The 19,943-nt window shown below is 33.4% G+C and overlaps 3 protein-coding genes and 1 non-coding gene across 15 annotated transcripts; 2 read left to right on the top strand and 2 right to left on the bottom strand.

Moving 5' to 3' along the window:
* Window positions 1-1,040: 1,040 nt before the first annotated feature.
* Window positions 1,041-5,120, bottom strand: LOC109856361. 2 transcript variants are annotated; one of them, XM_020431515.1, is made up of 8 exons: window positions 4,697-5,120; window positions 4,157-4,499; window positions 3,897-4,071; window positions 3,627-3,832; window positions 2,511-2,725; window positions 1,986-2,376; window positions 1,774-1,894; window positions 1,041-1,608 (listed from the first exon to the last, which is right to left on the bottom strand). In XM_020431515.1, exons 1-7 carry the CDS (start codon window positions 4,871-4,873, stop codon window positions 1,815-1,817), a joined length of 1,587 nt encoding a protein of 528 aa, XP_020287104.1. In that variant the 5' UTR covers window positions 4,874-5,120; the 3' UTR covers window positions 1,041-1,608; window positions 1,774-1,814. The 2 variants fall into 2 exon arrangements, with proteins under 2 accessions (XP_020287104.1, XP_020287103.1); XM_020431514.1 differs by having other exon boundaries at window positions 1,041-1,894.
* On the top strand, window positions 3,101-3,172 carry Trnap-agg. The gene has a single exon. It is a non-coding gene; the product is annotated as a tRNA-Pro (tRNA).
* A 1,016-nt stretch (window positions 5,121-6,136) lies between the features above and the next one.
* Window positions 6,137-13,154, bottom strand: LOC109856362 (carbohydrate sulfotransferase 5-like). Of its 8 annotated transcripts, XM_020431516.1 has the most exons (9): window positions 12,873-13,154; window positions 12,017-12,196; window positions 10,988-11,133; window positions 10,118-10,174; window positions 9,140-9,273; window positions 8,810-9,045; window positions 8,538-8,736; window positions 8,268-8,447; window positions 6,137-8,116 (listed from the first exon to the last, which is right to left on the bottom strand). In XM_020431516.1, the coding sequence occupies exons 2-9, from the start codon at window positions 12,054-12,056 to the stop codon at window positions 7,795-7,797; spliced, it is 1,314 nt and encodes a 437-aa protein (XP_020287105.1). In that variant the 5' UTR covers window positions 12,057-12,196; window positions 12,873-13,154; the 3' UTR covers window positions 6,137-7,794. The 8 variants fall into 8 exon arrangements, with proteins under 8 accessions (XP_020287105.1, XP_020287110.1, XP_020287111.1 ...); XM_020431521.1 differs by lacking the exon at window positions 12,017-12,196 and having other exon boundaries at window positions 10,988-11,149; window positions 12,873-13,153; XM_020431522.1 differs by lacking the exon at window positions 12,017-12,196 and having other exon boundaries at window positions 12,873-13,153.
* A 393-nt stretch (window positions 13,155-13,547) lies between these two features.
* On the top strand, window positions 13,548-18,686 carry LOC109856363 (polyadenylate-binding protein-interacting protein 2). 4 transcript variants are annotated; one of them, XM_020431527.1, is made up of 5 exons: window positions 13,548-13,692; window positions 14,367-14,578; window positions 14,665-14,853; window positions 14,958-15,026; window positions 17,399-18,686. In XM_020431527.1, the coding sequence occupies exons 2-5, from the start codon at window positions 14,402-14,404 to the stop codon at window positions 17,462-17,464; spliced, it is 501 nt and encodes a 166-aa protein (XP_020287116.1). In that variant the 5' UTR covers window positions 13,548-13,692; window positions 14,367-14,401; the 3' UTR covers window positions 17,465-18,686. The 4 variants fall into 4 exon arrangements, with proteins under 4 accessions (XP_020287116.1, XP_020287115.1, XP_020287114.1 ...); XM_020431526.1 differs by having other exon boundaries at window positions 14,354-14,578; XM_020431525.1 differs by lacking the exon at window positions 13,548-13,692 and adding an exon at window positions 13,747-13,990.
* The last annotated feature ends 1,257 nt before the right edge of the window (window positions 18,687-19,943 follow it).

Here is a 19,943-nt window from a genome sequence, read left to right as displayed (position 1 = left end):
CGTTGTGGACACTTTCCTTTCTTAGAGAGAAAGATGCTTCCAGTGTGTACAATATGAAAGAACGAACGAAACTCCCGGATGAAGGAACGGCATATTTAAGAAATTTAAATATATAACCGTTTCCTCTCCCTTTGTTCCCTTCCCTTCTATTTAAACGAGTTGTAATTCTCGTAGATGTTATATTTATATGATATACATATATACACACATGTGCAATTGTCAATTCTGACGTCGCTGAAATTCTCTGAAAAGAAATTCACATGCGAAGAGAAGTTGGCACGAAAAATTTGAAGATATTTGCAGAAGATTTGTATTTTCGCGGTGCTCCAAACGCGTATAGTTTTTACGTCTCATTCGTTTAGCGTTAATATGTGATTACTTTAAACTTCGATCTCCACACTATGTGTTTTCAACACGTTCGATCATATTCAGCGCTAAATCAATGATCTTATTTCAAGATAAATCGAAAGGCCGAACTGATATAATCTTACTTATGAATAAACATTTATTAAATCTTCTCGGTTAATTGCGTAATATCGGAAGTTGTTGCGTATGATTAGATTATTGTACGTTAAGTCTTTCTCTCTTCCTAAAAACACAGGGTTAAAACGAAAAGAAAAACTGCCTTTAACATAAGTTACGTAAAGATTCAAATGACACACAAGGTTCTCGCAAAAATAGATGAATTAAATAACGTTCATTTAAAGAAAGAGAGAGAGAAAGAGAGAGAGAGAGGGAGAGAAAAGAAAGAATTCGTTTCTGAATTTAGATGTGATCTTTTAGTAATTACGGAATTGAAAAAGTGTGTAAAAAAAGTTTTTCATACCAAAAATATGTGTATGGAATATTTGTTTTAACATATATATGGAACTTAATATTATTAAGTTTATTATCACTACCACTGGGGCTTAATGTTATTTAAGAAACGCGATTCAAATAAAAATCTATACATGTAGATAGATCAAATGTAGATAAATGTTTTTTAACTCAACTATTTTTCGCAGGGCTATATGTGCATGTTAAAAATTACCTAACAAAAATTCTGAAATACATCTATATTATACATATATATAATTTACATTCTCAAAATACTTAAATTTAGTGTTGTTGCGATAATAATACATCGTGCGATTTTACGGACCAATAGCGGAATAGAAAGTCGAAGATTTTTTACACAATAAGTCGTTGGCGTTTTCTATATATCTCGATAAAGTCTCCCAGTTACTTTATGTATATGTTAGAGAGTCCAGTTAGCACTTAATGTTACGAAGTGTAATGTTAAAATTTAGAGATTCAGATCCTATTTATATGTGTCGCTCGTCGGTGTACATGATAATAAAAGTTTTATACATTTATTTGCACGTCTCTTATAATTTATTCACTGTATAAAAATATTAACGTCTTTAAAAGATCAAAGCAAAATTCCAAGAAAGTACATGTGGAAGTAAAGTCATTATGCGTACAAACTAATTAATTACAACCGTACATACACATGTTTTAGCAATAATTATTGTGATAATAATCAAGTATTATTTTCACCGTTGTAAGTCGATATTCCCAAACAGCACAAAAAAAAAACCAAAAAGCATCTCTTCTCTTAAAGGATATCTAAAAGAGAATCAGACATTTTTAAGTCGCTTTTTAGTCGTTTTTTAGAAACATGTGATGTCTGGATCATAGTCTGGACTATTAATTGCGCACTATATAAAATTCAAGTAAAAAAAATGTTAATGACATGAAAATTTTCCGATTATCTGACTAGAAAAATCATACGTTTTATTTGTGTGTAAGCCACGTTAACACGTAATCCTTGACTAAAGATCGTTATTGCGAATGAATCGGTTGCCTTCCGAGTTTTTGCCGGAGTAACGATACTTGCATTTGCCGTATACACCTGAAACAGATTTATTACATTTACGAGCAAAACAAAATTAATTTTAGATAATTAATTTAATGCACCACCAATTTAAAGAGCAATAATCTACCTTTGTGATCTTGAGGACTGCGCATCGAATTCGGCAACGGTGTGTAATGGATGTTGAAATATATGTCGTCAAATTCGTCGCTGCCGGTTTGATTCGAGCTGGGTATAAACTTGCAAAGTAGTTCTGGGACAAGTTTGACTGTTTTGGAATATCTGCCGCGAGCTTTAGCGTTGAGTCTTTCTTCTCGAGTGACTTTCCGGGAATCCAAGAAACGAAGACTCGAAGGTAAGATGTGAATCGCGTAAAGTCTGTAGCGCTCGTAATCGTCGTCGTCAGTGATTGTCGGATTGCTCAGCTGATCCGGACAGCCGGGATTGCCAAGAAGACTCACATATTGTATGTTTGGGCAACATTCTCGTATTCTGTCGAGGGCTTTGTCGATGTTGGATATCTAAAACAAAACCCTTGTACTTTTTGAATTTGAAACGTAAATTTTGGTCAAAATCTGCTAATTGTTTATTTACTTTATACTTGTTTTGTTTTCTCTTATCTCTTTCGCGTTATTTCTTGACAAGTAGAGCATACCTTATTGTTATTCAAACTCAAAGTGGTCAGAGTCGGCAGATGTGGGAGTGTTTTGAGGTCGCTGAGTTTGTTATTGTCCAAGATTAGTTCTTCAAGGTGTTCGAAATCTCTCACACCGGAAACGGAGATTAATTCGTTGTAGGAGAGATCCAGACCGAGACAGTTGTGACCGACAATTCCCACCAGTCCGCTGGGAATCTTTTCCGCTCTCTGCCCTGTGTACCACGCCTAAATTATCCGTTTAATTTAGTAAAAAGAAAAATAAATAAACTTGGAAAAACAACCGCGCGAGAGCGCGGCCGAAATATATGATTTCGCATTATTGGCCGTGGTACGCGCACCGATCAAATTTCGTTACACGTTAGTGAAAGTACAAAGAGTTTTCGTTTACCCGTTCGCTTTTGTGCGTTAACGCGCTCCTATTAAAGTCTTGTTGACTGTAACCCGCCATCTTGCACATGTGCCACGCAAGACATTATCAGACCGTAAATAATACAGATAATGCTTTATGCGTGTACAAATGCATGTACGTCGAAAGTGTAATATCACCATACTTCAACTACTCTTATATGCGAGCCAATACACAGTGCGGCTCGTTGGTCTAGGGGTATGATTCTCGCTTAGGGTGCGAGAGGTCCCGGGTTCAAATCCCGGACGAGCCCGGTGACTTTTTTTTCTTTTCTTTTTTTTCTTTACTAAATTTTTTTTATCTTCAGCACAATTTCTGCGAGTAAATATCTAATATAAGCGACTAATTAAATTCTTTTTACATGTAAAATCTGCATATAGTTATTTTATTCTACATCTTTGTAAACCGAATTTCTTTATCTTCGCACTGATTTCGCGTCTGAACTCGCTTTTGTTCAACTCGTCGCTTTCGTTAAGAACAGCGCGGTAGATCGGTACCGATTCGCATACTGTATTCAAGTGAAAAATAGCTGTTTGTATCGAGCAAAACTGCCAAATAAGCGAACTTTCTTCAATTTGAATTTAACAAAATTTCTTACAGTATTATATAAATAATATTTGTTATTGCACAGTATTATATAATTAATATTTGTTATGTAAATATTGTAAATATATATATAACAGAAAAAATATTTTGCTATTATATACAGTCGCTGAAGGTTTTTCTGGTCTTCTTAGTTTTCTGTATCATGTGAGAAATACTGCTCGATTTCAGAATCGATGTTTTGCTGGTAGATAAACCTGTCTCGCATTTCTTTTCGACTTTCGAGCACATTTGTTTATCCTGTTGTGTGCATTTGCTCTTAGATGATGTGGAAGTGACGTTTCTATCGGTCTTTACCGTATCATCATAGCTGAAACAAATATGTATATGTGCAATATTACAAATTTTAATACTTCCAAATAAATGTAATATACCTATTGTCGTATACTGCGCTGTTCAAAGATATTTCGGACTCTGATTTTTCTTGCTTTGGCAAGCTCATTGCATTGTAAAAACCAAGTACAGATTGAAAGGCTTTTATAAAATCAGCTGGTGCAGCAGCCTTAGTATGAAATAATTGTTCACTGAATGGCTTTGTAGCAATATGCTCTATACAATATAAATGATAGTTCTTAGTTTACCTGTAATACTCAATCTTACAAAAAAACATTTCACTGCAACAGGAAATGCTTACCTCTAATCAACTCAGCTCCTCCCGCTTTATATTCTGCAATTTCTTCATCCTTCTGTTTTACCAAATCTAACAGTATCTCATACCGTTGATTTAATTCCATTGACGACAAGCAAAGAGGCATAGTTACAGCTTCCCAAAATTGCTGTGATGTTCCTTTGAGAAGATCTAATACAAACTTTAATTTTGCGAAATTTTTTTGCAGTTTAATAGGGTACACTAGCTCTATCCGATACGCAGTATCTGTTAAACTACATGTAGTTTTATTTTCAGGAATGTTGTTCAACATATCCATTATTTGTTTCTTCCAATCCAAAGCTTGAAAGTTTAAGAGAGGATTCAGAGTCTACAAATCGATAACGAAGTATATGTATATTTTTTAAATACCAGACAGTTTTCTATCAATACAAAGATCGTGGAAAGGAAAGAAAATAATTTTACTCCTTAAATACTAATCTGTATATTTTTTTATTTTGTACAATAAAGTTTAGCGTTTATAGTGTTCTCATACGCGAAACATGTAGAAATGTTAATTATATATACCTGACATTTGTGAAACATAGTTTCATCTGTCAAAGTTTCCGTCCAAATTTCTGCGAGATCTGTCAAGAGAACTTTCCACGATTCGTTCTCTTTTGCAAAACAAATCATATGTACTTTGTCATTTACTTTGATACTTTTCCAAATCATGTCTTTATCGCGATAATTTGACGAAAGCATTTTTAGATTAATATTAAATAGACAGTCGTCACTTGAAATCCTGATAAAAAAATATTTATTTTTACGTTATGTGCAAAACAATACCTTGTTTGTTAAAAATGACAAGTTTTGAGGTTGGGAAATAGGTTTGTATTTATGTTAAGGCTTGTTTCTACGATGCTGGATGAAAAAAATTGACCAATCGACGCATTCGAATAATTGGTCATTTATAATGACAGCTTTTGCACAACGCATAAGAAAATCATCTAATCAGTCTTTTCTTCGCAATATCGTTTATATGAAAAGCGATTTTGAGACAGTTTGTCTTATATGTAGAGAAAATTAAAAACGTAACTAAAGTCACGTGACAAGAAAGAGTAGAAAAACACCACGTGAAAATAACGTGACTGTAATTTATATTATATATAACATTAAATAATACATATTATACATATAATTTATTATATATATATATATATATATATATATATATATATATATATATATATATATATATATATATATATATATATATATATATATATATATATATATATATATATATATATATATATATATATATATATATATATATATATATATATATATATATATATATATATATATATATATATATATATATATATATATAATATTATACTTTATATTGTATTATATGTATTATATACATACTACAGTAATGTCACTGACCTCCGCTGCGCGACTTTGGTAGGGTCACTGACCTCGGCCGCGCGGCCTTGGCGGGGTACTGACCTCGGCCTCGCGACTTCGGTCACGTGATTACGGTATATATATATACACATATATGCGTTTGTGTGTGTATTATATATATGTATATAGATATAGAATATTACATATAATATATATAATATTCTCTTTTTTACTCTTTTCTCTGTCACGTGTTGTTTTTCCACTTCTCTCTCTCACTATTTTTTGAGTTTGATCTTCATGCGTTATTTCTGACATTTCTCATATGTGTATTATATGGGTTATAAGACGTATATACTATCTGTCATCGCGGTGTCAGTAAACAGGTTGTGTTTACTGACAACACGTTAAATAAACATAACAATAGCGTGCGCCTGTGTTGTGCTAGTATATAAAAAAATACAGAGAGAAGACAGAAGATTAACGAATTTATGGATTTCAACGTGAAAATAAAAGAATTTATGTTGTAAAGATGAAAAATTGACATGTCACATGGACATATAAAAACTTGGCGAAGAATGTGAAACAATCAACAAAAACACAAACAGCAAATACTTCATAGAAATATGATTTGTTTTTTTATTGGAACCTTTACGTTACATCGAAGGTACAAAATGCGAATAATACACGTTTCTCTTGGACTAGATCACTCATTCCGCGAGAACATAACAACTTGCGCGAAATTGCACAAAGATACGATCTCCAATCTTTTGTTGATCTCAAGCAACGAGTCGCCAACCATTTGTATATTATTATTGCGAATTTGTATTTGTAAAAATTTTACGACTCGTCTTAATTTCACGCTTGAGAGTACAAGTTACTTTGTACAGAACTGTATATACATACGAATGACAACAAATGACAAAAATTAATATAATTCAATCTTTGAAAACTTGATTCATCGCGAAATAAAAAAACAGATTAGAGAATATAATAATGTCCATGATGCGCGAACTTGAACAATTTCCGCGATGAAACCTGATCGATTAAAGTTAAAGATACAAACTGCAATCTAGAGCTTGGTGTATAACACAAGGACTTCAGAAGTACACCACAGTCCCGAGTAACTAAATGTATAATGTAACGTAATTACACTATAATACAATGCAATATACAAGCCAGTCGGTCAAGTTATCCCAAGATATAACAGCGTAAAGATTCAAAAAAAATATTCTTTCAGCTTAGTGTAAACCGCAGCCAAACAAATAGCTCATAATAAAAACTTCTATCTTATCTAAAGGTAGGTGCAGTGCTACATACGACTGCGTCGTATATTTATAAAAATTACACGCGCGAGTGAGCAAGTGTCTATGTGTACTTTTAATAATTCGCCGTCGGCCGTGCCGAAGGCCGATGGAATGAACTCTCACATATTCTTTCCACATCCTTGACATACACCGCGTGACTGGTTTTCTTAAATATAGTAATGACCATACATGAGCAAGGGACAATTACATTGAATATTCCACTTCTCAGTCAAATGCGTCAATTGATACTGCAAACGTATCTCGTACCGTTTTATGAATCACATTAAACGTCATCTGGCGGAAATTTCTCCACCAGATTGTGTGATATAAAGTTTTTCAACGTCGTTCATTTAAAATATTTCGAGATTTTTATTATCGTTATTGTGTTTTATGTGTATTAATCTTATATAAAAAATCTTTTGATGTGAAAAAAAAAACTGCAAAAATTACATTTTTATTCTGCGATGATCTCTCTGCAGATCTCATTAGTTTGTGATAATTAAACGTACTATTGATAAGTGTAATGCATTAAATGTACAAAACACCATCTTGAAAGACTATAATGTTGCTCAGCCATAACTTCAATGCGCTTGTAACGTTTGCGTCTATATCGTTAGACGTTATTTTTGTCACACATCAAGTTCTTAGAGACGCAAGTTTTTTATTTCTAATATTTTGCTTTAAATTGTATAATTCAGAATTGTAGACAAATCTCAGTTTTACTTACTTCTCGTTTTGAAAAAATCTCTTTACACTAGTTTTGCATAGTTGGACACTTTGGCGTTTTCTAGTTTTTTTTTTTTTTTTCGATTAAGTTGACAATTTATTCTCCTTTATTATTTTCCTGAGTGTGACCGCTAGCACCTGTTCGCTGAATATTTATATTTAGAACTACGACATTATCGACTGTCGCGCTTTACGCTCTATACATACATATCTACATTGAGCATATCACCTATCCGGTTGTCATAAACGGAGCTGGTAATTCGTGATGGGATCGAAGTCTTTTTGATGAGTGGAATTGAAGGCCATCACATACCCCCACAATTGCATAGCGGTCGCACAAACCTCCTGTATTTCGCGCACCTCTTCGAAGTCCAGGTCGGCTCTCCAATGGAACGGCGCGGCTTTAGAGTTACGGAAGGTGCTCGACACGCCGCCTACATCGTTTTTCGTATGCGTATCCAAAAATCTCTTCACATTTGCGTGAAAGTTCAATCCGTAAAAATCGTAAAGTTCTTTTACATGTTTGTAAGGATCCACAGACAAATCCTCGTAGCGCACTACTCTGTACATACACATACAAAGAACTAATCATTTATAGCAAACACAAGTATTAAGTCAAATAAAAATTAGTTTCACATAGGGTGAAGTTTTTATGGAAGAAATAAATGTCATACATATGTTGTTTCAAAAAACATCAGTACAATTATGATTACCTGAAAGTATGCGGATACTTTTTCGAGAATTCCACTGCCGCGCTAAAATCTGACACCATATCGGCGCAAACTAGAGCCGGATCAGAACAGTCAGGTTTGGCAGGACACCATTCCCTGTGCTTTCTGGATTGCAGAATACCTCTCGGGTCGCGGACGAGCAGAACCAATCGCACTCCTAGTCTATGATAAAAAGAAACACACATGCGTGTTACATCTTTCAAACATTTTTTTTATACTTTAAGAAATAATGTTTATCACATTATTTCTTACTCTTCGTCAGCCAAGAGCTGCTTTGCCGCACGCAACCTCAGTCGCACGAGCTTCATCGACTGAAACGGAAAGAGCCGACAAAATTTGTTAACGAAACGTGGATCCCAACAGATACGTTTATGCGCCTGGCACTGCTTCCACAAATGCGTGTTGTGATTGAACACCCAAGGATGTGTTTTTCCATAATTCAGGTACCGGTCTGCAGTAATTGAGATTGTAAGTAGTCACTAAATGTTACTTTCACAAGCAAAAAAGAAATTATAGAAAATTACCAAGCTCTTTGTATTCACAATTCAGCAGAGAGACGATTCTCGTCAAGGACTCGTCGGCAAGCGGCGGTTCGCGAATCTGCACAATTCCGTAATCGAGCAACGGCTCGTAATGATAAAAATTCGCTGGATGCGCGTTTACCACGTCCCCGAGAAACGTGCTGCCGCTTCTCCAACTCGTTAGAATTACGCTTCTTATAGGCTTTCCGCCCATTTCCATCACTAAATCTTCGAGTTTGCTGTAGATAATGAATAACAATTTTATCCCAATTTTTTCAACACAGCAAATTTACAGGTAACGTTACGACATTTTCCGCACGCATAAAGACTTGCCTGACATTGATCTTATATCGTCCATTTGGATACTCATAATTTTCCATCTCCCTTCTGATCGCTCTTCTTTGCTGATCGACCACTTCTTGAATTTCAATGATAGTACCATTTTCTGTGGATCCTGTAAAATATGCCTAAAAGATCAAAAGAATTTGATCAATAAACAGAAATGTTATTTTAATCTCTAGTAGTATATTACATAAAAACAAAATGCGTATTAAAAGATGCTTCAAGTCTCAAAATAGATACGCACCACATTTATCTTAAATAAGTAAACACAGAAAATAGTTTGGTTTTTTTCTAGATTTAGTTACAAAAAATAAAAGATAACATCACTCATTGTTACATTTAATGAGATTGGATGTATAATACTGTTAGTCACCTTTATTTAAGCGTTTTTATTATAAACTATATAGTAAACACATGAATAAATTCCATTTATATTTATTACACAAGCAAATGAAGCAAAAGATTATTTTCAAACATTATCAAAAAGCAGAGAAGTATGTTAGTGAAAAGGTACGCACACACGCGCATATATGTTATTAAATTAACACAAGTAAGTTAATAAATCTGTTTAATAAATTTTTTACTTTATTATGATATAAAAAAAAGGTAAAGAGAAAATGTGTTTTATCACATACATTATTTTATCATAATTTTAGTTAATAACAAAAACAATTAATGAACTTTACATATAAGTTCAAATATTGCAAACATACAAGTTCTACAAATATTATAAATTAGATGAAGATTATAAACATATATTTTATCTCACAGAATTAATATCATTTAAGATAACAAAAAACAGATACTGAAGAGACAGAAAGCTCTAATTACACATTTCATGTGTAAAAATTGCTATGTGTCTAAAGTGTCAATTACGTATTTTCAATATTACGATAAGAAATTCTAATGATTACACTGACAATAAAATAAATACAATAACTAGTGTAGCATTCAAATCGGTGTGCATACCTGGCTTACCGTTACTGATTCTTGAATTTTCGTGGTCCGTGGCCTTATCTCAACATCCTATATTGAAGAAGAAAGCATTGCCGTTTTAGCGTTTTTTTTATTGTGCGCGTTTTGATAGTGAACACGAAAATGCCACCGATATGATCGGTAGTGTTTTTTTTTCTCTTTCTCACTCATGTTAATGTTTTTGAAAAGATGCGCAAGAGTGCGAGTATAGCAGAGTACCCATAAATTTATCGTGAGATTATTAGATTGTTTTATCAATTGTTGGAAGAGTGAAAGTGTCTTACTAAAAAGTGCTAGTCTACAGAAGCATGCTCACTTGAGTAAATATCATATAATAGTATTTACATATGTGTCTGACACATGTGTTTTACAACAAAATTCAATGAAACTTTTGGAAAAGACTTACATTACGTTCGAGTACTTTGCAAGCAGTGAAAGTACATTATATCATCAGTTAACTACTTATCACAAAGAAGATAAATCGCAGCCTTTTTTTTTTTTTTAATTTTAATTTTACATTACACAACCCAGTTATGGCGTTTATCAATCTCGCAGAGAAACTTGATAATTGTTTTTAATTAGAATTATAAAAAAAAATATATACATAACATTTCATAATTATGGTAATTTACAAGCCTGTGATAATGTGTGTGTGAAAGAGAAACGGGACGAGAAATAAAAATGGGAGGGAAAGGAGAGAGAAAGCAAATAGTCGATCTTTTTTTTTTTAATAATAGTTCTGTTGCGAGAGTTATGTTATTAGTGTATAAGAGATGGATATAAAAAAGAGAGTTAGGTGCAAAAGTTGGACTTTACCGTCAGAAAGAGCGTGTTTGGCGTGACTCAATTTAGAGCAATCCCCACCTCCGAATTTTTACTGACCGATATCATCGGCTGCAGTCGATGCTCGAGGTAGCTGCTGTAGCGCTGATTAAATGCTAGGAAGAAGATGCAGATGGACGCCAGGCCTACCAGACCATAGAAACTCAGCCGCTTCGACATCCTTATTCCTATAAAGCGCAGGAACTTAAAAAGATAAACACAAATTTGTACACACACGGGTTGAAAATAATAAATTGTAGATATATGCAGTTGCATAGCAGCATTGATAAAATAATTCATAATGAAAAAGCGTTAAATATATCGTAAATTTTTTAGTAAATACTTTTTTTATATATCTTGTCGTAAACACTTTTTAAATAAAACATCACTATGCAATGTCGTAAACTTTTTTAATGTAAAAACAACAGTTTTATCAGTTTAGTAGTTGACAAGACTTTAATATGACACTATAATGTATTTTGACTTATTGTTGTGTCGTCTTTTTGACAAGCGGTCACAATTTTGTTTATTAAGATTGAAGAGATGATCGAAATATTTCAACGCTAATTTTATTTATTATTTTTTCACTATTATCATAGCTCGTAAGATTTGTTTACTTTCACTTTGGATAAACACTTTTGCATGATTGGCAAGTGTTCACAAAATTCGTCTAAATTAATACAATTATTACAATTGATTATTATAGTTACAAAAAAATGTACATATGTAATGCATATTTAGTACTTCGCTTTTATCAAAAGCGTGACATATAACATTTAGGGCAATTAATTATAACAACAATCGCGTAGCACACATGCAATTAATGATAAGAGATAATAACTTCATCATCGACGGACCGACGTTTCAATCTCTCTGCATTCATTAAATTTCCTTTGTTGGTTGCATAATCGCAATAAAAAGAGCAACAGCGAAAGAAATTAGAATTAAATAAAACATTTGGATAATAAAAGCAAAGTTGTTTTTTACTGTTTACTCGATAACGGAAGCCGCGATAAGACACGACCGCGACACAAAACGATCGATTGCAATTTGGAACGCGATTTGTCTCACCTATGACACGGAACTCGCCGTTAAAACAAATCCTGGTCATCGTATATTTCTCCTTGATCACGCCGACGAAAATCAACTTCCACCACGTAATCCGATAGTTTCGAGTTATTGTTGTTACCTCGAGACGCAATAAGAACCGGTCGAGAACATCAGTAAACGATCTCTTTGTTTGTAGGCGCACTCAAAAAAAAATTAATCTCATGTTTAACAAAACAAACGCACTCCGAATGAAATTCCAAACGTATCGCATGCTAGACATTTTTATCGCGTGTTTACATCGAGAAGAAACCGCGTTGTGCGTTCGAGCGAAAAATCGATTCCGTTTGCGCACGCCAATAGAGCCTGCGATAATTAAATTTTCCCCAGTTTGTTTTTTTTGCTTCTTATTCAATAGCGCGTTGACCGTCCACCCCAGTCCGCGGTACAAATATAGACAAAGACTGGTATAGGTAACTGCGGATTGACCTGGTGCGGCGCTCAGTCGGCGACAAAACGAGCGAGCTATGTATCTCCGCACGCAACGTGAGCGGCACGCGTACCAAGTCGTAATGAATAAATAAAGGAGCGGAGCGGGCATTTTGCTTGCGGCAATGACTATGACGACAACAAACAACAATGGGAAATAAACTCATGATGCGCGGGTAACGCGCGAACGGACGAATATCCGTCTTCGTCGCGCGCGCGACGTACGCGAGAATTTTATCCACGCGTCACGCGATTAGCGAGCGATAAGCGTGGGCTATCACATGACAGTTCGCGCCAAAGGGAGGAAGCAGAAAACGGAAAACGAGTTTCTTATCGTCGCGTTCACATCAATGGATCAATTCAATTGTCTCTCTTTTTCTTGTTATCTTACCTCGTAATCGCACTCATGTAGTCGCTATGTATTCGGACGAGTAAAGATGTTCGTCATGCTACAGCGGCGGCTCAGTACCGATGGAACGGCAGCAGGAATCGAGCATAGCCTCGAACCGCCTCGAGGACGCAGATAACACGCCGCCGGCGAGCGACGCTCATTGTGGCAGCCGCTCCGCCACAGATAGCCTCACAATAATTCACTAACGAATAGCCGAAGACGTATCGCTGCCGACTAGGAACTGCTAGGAATGAGGCCATGTCAATAGGCGGTCGCCATATTGATTTGATTTACATATATATATATATATATATATAATTCGCTGTTATTATTTACGTTGATATATTGATTTCAATTAGTAACAGCAAAGAAAATAATCTTGTATCGTTAAATATGTTGTGTATATTCCGAAGTAAATAAATAATCGTCAAAAAAGTACATGCGTGCGATCAGAGTTGCAATATGCACGCACACACACTCATATTATATATATGTTATATAAATAATGAATATATATGTTCTATATTAGAAAATAATCCTACTATTTTTTCTGAATACAATATGTAGCGTTTTTATTGCGATCGCAATTCGCGCATTACTTTCGAAACCGGAACTTCTCGGAGTCTCTTCGCAAAATTCGGAATTTCACCAGCGTTGTCTCGTTGTGTGCAATAACAACGCCGGTGGCAGCACCGTACGATCGCTAATTCGCGTCGGGCGACACGTATTTCGTGTTACTACGTGAACTGCGTAAATCGCACGATATTTCGCACACGACGACAACGCGACGAGGGAATCGAGCCGTTTCGTTGTAGATAAGGTATGTATAAGTGTTGCTGTACGCACGAAACGAGAACCGCAATCTCTTGTTTGCCGGTTTGATTGGAATAGCCAAGCGAAATAACAGCCCAGTCGTGTCGACACGTTCAGATAAACAACGGAGACGCGCGAGCAATTTCGCGCGGCCAATGCAATCCGAGTTGACGTACGCAAAGATGGTCGTTTCTGCGACCGCATCTGGTCAAATGACTGTGACAATCGCTCTTATCGCGGTAAGCCGTTAATGAAAACGAACAACGCGGCATCTCTTTTCCGATCGTTCAGCCGCCAAATTTCAGGTAAATAGCGACGATACGTGTGCTCCAGTATGCTTGAGGCGATACGAACAAATAGGAAGATCGCGCGTATGTATTTTTTCCGCATCGAATTCTCCCGGACCGGCCCGAATTCGTTAGTTTCGACATAAAAATCCGAAAAATAAGCGTTTTTTTTTCGGAAAATTGTACGAAAAAACGTTCAGACAATTTTCGTTCTCTCAACGTCCATTCTGTCGATAAAGTCATATGGGCTGATATTTGCTAAGGAGTGGGGGAAGGAGTATGATATTTACATTTAAACTCCCAATCGGTTAAGCTCATTTTTGTTATTTATTTTAACGGTTTCTTTCCGAGATACGTGACAGTTGATAAGAACGCCGATAGGTTGGATTTGCAGGTAATTGGCCAGTATATCGATCAAAGGTTTGGGCTATGAAAATGAAGATTCCAAATGGTGGATCCGGAAACGGATACTACGGACATGAAACAGGCATCACTGCGTCTTACGTAGACAACAGCAATGATCCGGAACCTGAAGTGCAAGCAACAGGTGACACTGATTTCTCAGAATATCTGTGGATGGAAAATGAAGAAGAATTTGACAAACAGGTACATTTAAATGGAAATGTGCAAACATGTAAATTGTACAATTTTATTCAAAATTTTCTCAATTTTACCGATTTTTTTTTATTCAGGTACTTCAACAACTAGAAGAAGAAGCATTAATGGAAGAATGCTTGGAAGCAATGCTAGAAGAAGAACGACAACATCAGAGAAATATAGACTCTTCAGTTGCTACAGCTTGCATGACTGAGAACAATGCAGCAGAGCTTTGCCAGCAACTGAACAGTCTGAGTATGCATGACGACAGTCTTGCCAAACAGGTACCTGTTCTAGTATTTGTTTTATTGTTAATTTTTTTTATGAAAAATAATTGTATTTGACATTATTAATCACTATGTTGTTCCATGTGAATGCAAATGTTTAGAGCACGCTAAATCCGGACGCGGCCGAATTTGTTCCAGCATTTCAACCGGCATCAGCATCGATTGTACCTGTAAGTACATCATCAGAAACCACGATCACGTATACAGAACCATCGTAGAAACCTCCTTATCTATATTTATAATCGTCCCTCTCTGCGTTTTTAAGTCATGTTAAACCGGGCTACATGTAACAAGTAGAGTCCTCCTATTTCGAATCGACAGTCGTGTTGCAAATTCGATGACTGACTGTATTTACAAAGACAAGAATAATGAGCGCGACTTGTGTGTATCTTATTCACGGCATCGGAAGGTAATGCTACTTACGCAACCCGAGTAATATAACTGAAGTTTTTATAGACGAGAGATATCATACGTGATATTGTGTAGGATATATGTATATGTTTTGCCGAAATATTAATGAACAAATTATGTACAAATCACTCGTTAACAAAAATTTACAGTTTGTATTTCTTATTTAACAGATATTAATCCGTTTCTCAATTTAATCATTGAAAAAGCAGTTTAAATTTGCATATAATTTGTATACATTTCCAAAAAAATCCACAATGTTTTTTTGAAATGGAAAAGTATACGTTCTATTCAAGATCTTATTCAAAAATACGCGAAAAATACGTAAATCTTGCTCTTTATACACAATCTATATTATATAAAAATGTAAAACTTCTCGCACGGAATGGTAAAATTTTTTTTACAAAAGATTTTACAGCATGATATATTCGTCTGCACAAAGAATACTTGTCTTAAGAGTTCCTTTTCTAATACTATAGTAAAAAAGAAAAAGATGCGATGAGAGATGTTCACAGAATTGTTAGCAGAGCATGTGTAGGAATCGCGCGAGACGCAAAGAGATACGTCAGATTTTTTATGAATAATTTTCAGACAAGAGTAAATCACAAATCAAGTAAAATTGTTTATCAAACAAGTATTTATCGAATACTCATATAAAAGAGAGTGTTTATTTATTTATCACGTTTGTGTTGTTATCGAAAATTCCGGATAAGAGGAAGATATGGCAAAGAAAATCACAATGATCGAGTCCTACTTCAGCATTCATTCAAGAAACTTAAAGATCTCAATCGAAAGTCTTACTTACAGGCTGTGAGGGACTCTTTTTACAATTCTTTAGTGACACCGAGAATCAGGACGTTGCTTACTTATTTTGTAAATTAATTTGCGCAAGATAAAATAATGTATTTTGAAATTTTTAGAACATAGAATGTGTTAGAATTGTAAACCTCTCTCGATTAAACATGAAAATAGGATTAAAAAAAAGACGGTAAATGTACTTCAAGGCAACTTGAATAGCAAAAAGGTTGATTTAAACTTTTGTTACAGCATGTTATATTTGTATATGTACTTCACTACTTATGAAAATGGATATCTCGGATGGATATCCGGGAAAATGAATTATATTTATTTGTATATTTAATACTTTTTATCGTGTAGTTTATTTTTTATCACTCTATTGCTTTTTTTTTTTTTAATTTTAGTCTTATAAAAGACCTATAAACGTTCAGATTGTATTTATTCAACTCACGTATTTACACATAGAGTTATATAATTTGTAAATTCATAAATCAAACTTTTTGCAATCTAAGATTATAATAGTGATAAAACGCATTCGCGCGTGCTTACGTACGGTGTGATATCTGCCATTCTTTTTAATTATGAGTAAGCATACGAATTTTTAATAAGATCTATATATATATATATATATTTTTTTTTTTTTGTTCTTTTTGTTTCGCGTTCTATGTATTTTGTGTACGTGATAAATGCGCATTGTGTTTTTAGTCCCAACCCGGTTTAGCACGAACATAGAAACTGTGATTTTTAAAGCAGCGTTACTAAGTTTATCGAATGTTACTAATGTGTAAGATATATGGCAATAGTCTCTTTGTGGACTCACCACAAGAATTTCTTGATTCTACTTTCATCACTCTTTATTTTTTAAAAGATGAAATAGTAATTATTCGTGTACACTCGATCGCAAACTTAAGTGGTAGCAGACTATAAAAAGTCACGACTTTATCGATGCACAACTTTAGAAATAATCGTGTTTCCCACATTACGCGTTGTGTCTGTAAAATGTAGAGAACAAGGGGATTATAAATTTGCGATATTGATTTCAAGCAAAAAAAAAAAAAACAAAAAACAAAAAACAAAAAAAAACACCCAAGTCTAAACAGAGACTGATTTCCTCATCCATTTTTACATCAGCTTTAATATATCAAACTGTATACTAGATCATATTCATCTTTTAACCATCACTTTATACAACTGGCTACTCTATAGATTCTGTGTAATATAGAAAATCATCAATGTTCTATCTTATAAGATACATGATATCAAGATATACAAATATTCTGATAATATGCTAATCACACATCTATCAAATTTATAAGACACAATCTTGTTTTTTCAGTCTTTGAACTTCTCGAACCAACTTGCTAAACTAATAATCGAATCTCTCTCTTTTGACGAATATTAATCCTGATTCGTCTCCCGCTAAGTCTCTTGATTATTCATCGTTTGTTTGCTGAATAGAAAAATGCGATGGTTTATCTACAGATATTATATAAAAATAAGAGGCAATCGTGTGTGAAAAGTATATGTCATAAGTGTATGTATACATATATATACGTATATGTATACATGTTACAGTAAAAGAATCGATACATGTGCGAGAGCGATTCCGTGCTTTTACTGTAACATATATATCTCATCACTTTGAAATTGTACAAATTTTGATTTTACTTTAACGTTGTTGTCGAATGTCATGAAGATCATCTAATTATACGTGACATATAAGATATATTACATCACAATAGACACCATGTGAGATTTGCAATGTGCATGAACGCCGCATAATATTTTTGAGATCTAGATTCCTCTCGTCTCGAATCTTTTGGTAATTTTAACTTCTCGTTTAACTCACGCGCATGATTTGCTATTTATCTATATACATATATATATGTATATATATATATATGATATGTAATAGTAAGAATTATTATTAGGCTATTCTAGATTTAAGAAACATGCAGCTGTATAATCCTCTCGTACAGTACAATGTGTGAGGCAGTACTAAAATAAAAATAAAAAAAAAATTAAATAAATATAAAAACAAACAAAAAACAATTAGCATACAAACATAAATTATCGTAAATCTCGTTGCGATTATATATACGTATGTATCTATGCAGTACTCGAGGGAAAGAGTGCGAATGTAGTTTCAGATTCTCATTAAGAGAAAGTCGACTATTTTGTGTGTTTATATAAGAATAATTGTTATCTTCCCTTAGCGTTATGTTGATCAAAGGAAAAAAAAAAGTACAAAAGCAAAATGACATAAAAATGTAATTTTCACACTTTCTTCCGGAAGAATAGTATAGTCGTTATTCTACGTTATTGTATTATTTATAATATATACTTCGTGCAATGCAAATTTGTATTGTAAAGTAGTGCGTATATGTGTGCATATACATGCATACATACATATATACGTATAGATATATTAAATTTACTACATACAGATAAAACAAATACTTTTATATATTACAATAATTTAATTTATAATGCCTTTCGTTACACACACACACATACACACTTAAATTTTTGCATTTGTGGTTTTTGTGTCTGCTCTTTATTTTGTTCTGTAGCATTTAACATGTAGCGTTAAATTGAAATATATAAACATGTATGTATATGTATCGAAATGTAGATAAAATTTAGTTTTTAATACTTTTCAAATCCCACATTAATTATAATGGAAATAGAAACGCTGTCAACAGTTTTATGAGAAAATACATGCTGAGAAGAAAGAAGTCAATGTGAGAAAAGCATCACCTTGTATTTGGCAGCATATATCGAAGAAAGGAGATTACAATGTCTTAATCTTAAAAATAATTTCAGTATAATTAATATTTGTGATATAATAATATAAAAAAAGCAATATTTCAAATTGATCGCTTAGTATTTTAGTATATTGGCATCTACTTTTGCACAGTAAGTTAATACTTCGCTTCTATATGAAGAATGTGCTACGTATATAACAGTATACAGAGTGTTTCTAAAACTGAACGTTTTAAAATAAAATCAGATATCTTAAAACAGCAAGCCAATAAATTCAAATTTCTAAATACATATTTGACAAACAATAAAATTATAATTTCAATAGTTAAATTGAAAGTTTGAATAAATCTCGTATATCTCAGTGCACTTTTTCCTACAAATTTAAGGATTATGAAATATATTAGTTACAAGAGAGGAAATGAACTTTTTTATATTTAATCATTATTATATATAAAAAAAAACTCAGTCGAGAAAGTGAATTATATAGGAAAATTTGTGTAGAAATTCTTTTACTCTTATAATTCTTTTTTATATAATTATATAGATGATAAAAGAAACAACTTTGAGACCATTAACATCATAATACTTTGATGTATCTTATTCGAACTTCATCACATGTTACAAAATACGGAAAACATTTCATAGATACGCGTTTATTTATAAATAGAAATATATATATATATTATATATATAGAATTATGCGCAACACATACAGAGCGCTACATGTATTGTTCTATTTTTTTTTATCTTTTGGCCTTTCACTCGAACTTACTATTGTATTTTGTAATGGTAAAGTGATACACTAAGTTTTTAATGTATACTATCGTTATAAATACCCTCTTGAGATATTTAATTATTAAAAGTAGTAAAATTATTAGACACGAGAGTTTAGTGTTCTCATTGTTGCGGTATCGATACAAAAAACGAAAAGTTGAAATCTGTTTTCCTCGCGTACTTCTTTTCATTCAGTTGTTCGTCATACAAATATCAGAAAGAATATATTGTTCGTAAAAAAAAGTTCGTAATTATATATTTATATATTTACATACAAGTTAATATAAATACTTAAGCCTGCAGTCTCTCTTGATTTCGGTACAATACTGAGTCAATTCATT

The sequence above is a fragment of the Pseudomyrmex gracilis genome, unplaced genomic scaffold (genome assembly GCF_002006095.1).
Source record: "Pseudomyrmex gracilis isolate BER0280 unplaced genomic scaffold, ASM200609v1 scaffold_116, whole genome shotgun sequence".
Taxonomy (NCBI): domain Eukaryota; kingdom Metazoa; phylum Arthropoda; class Insecta; order Hymenoptera; family Formicidae; genus Pseudomyrmex; species Pseudomyrmex gracilis.
The sequence above is the reverse complement of the archived record's forward strand: the minus strand, read 5'-3'. Positions and strand labels throughout refer to the sequence as shown.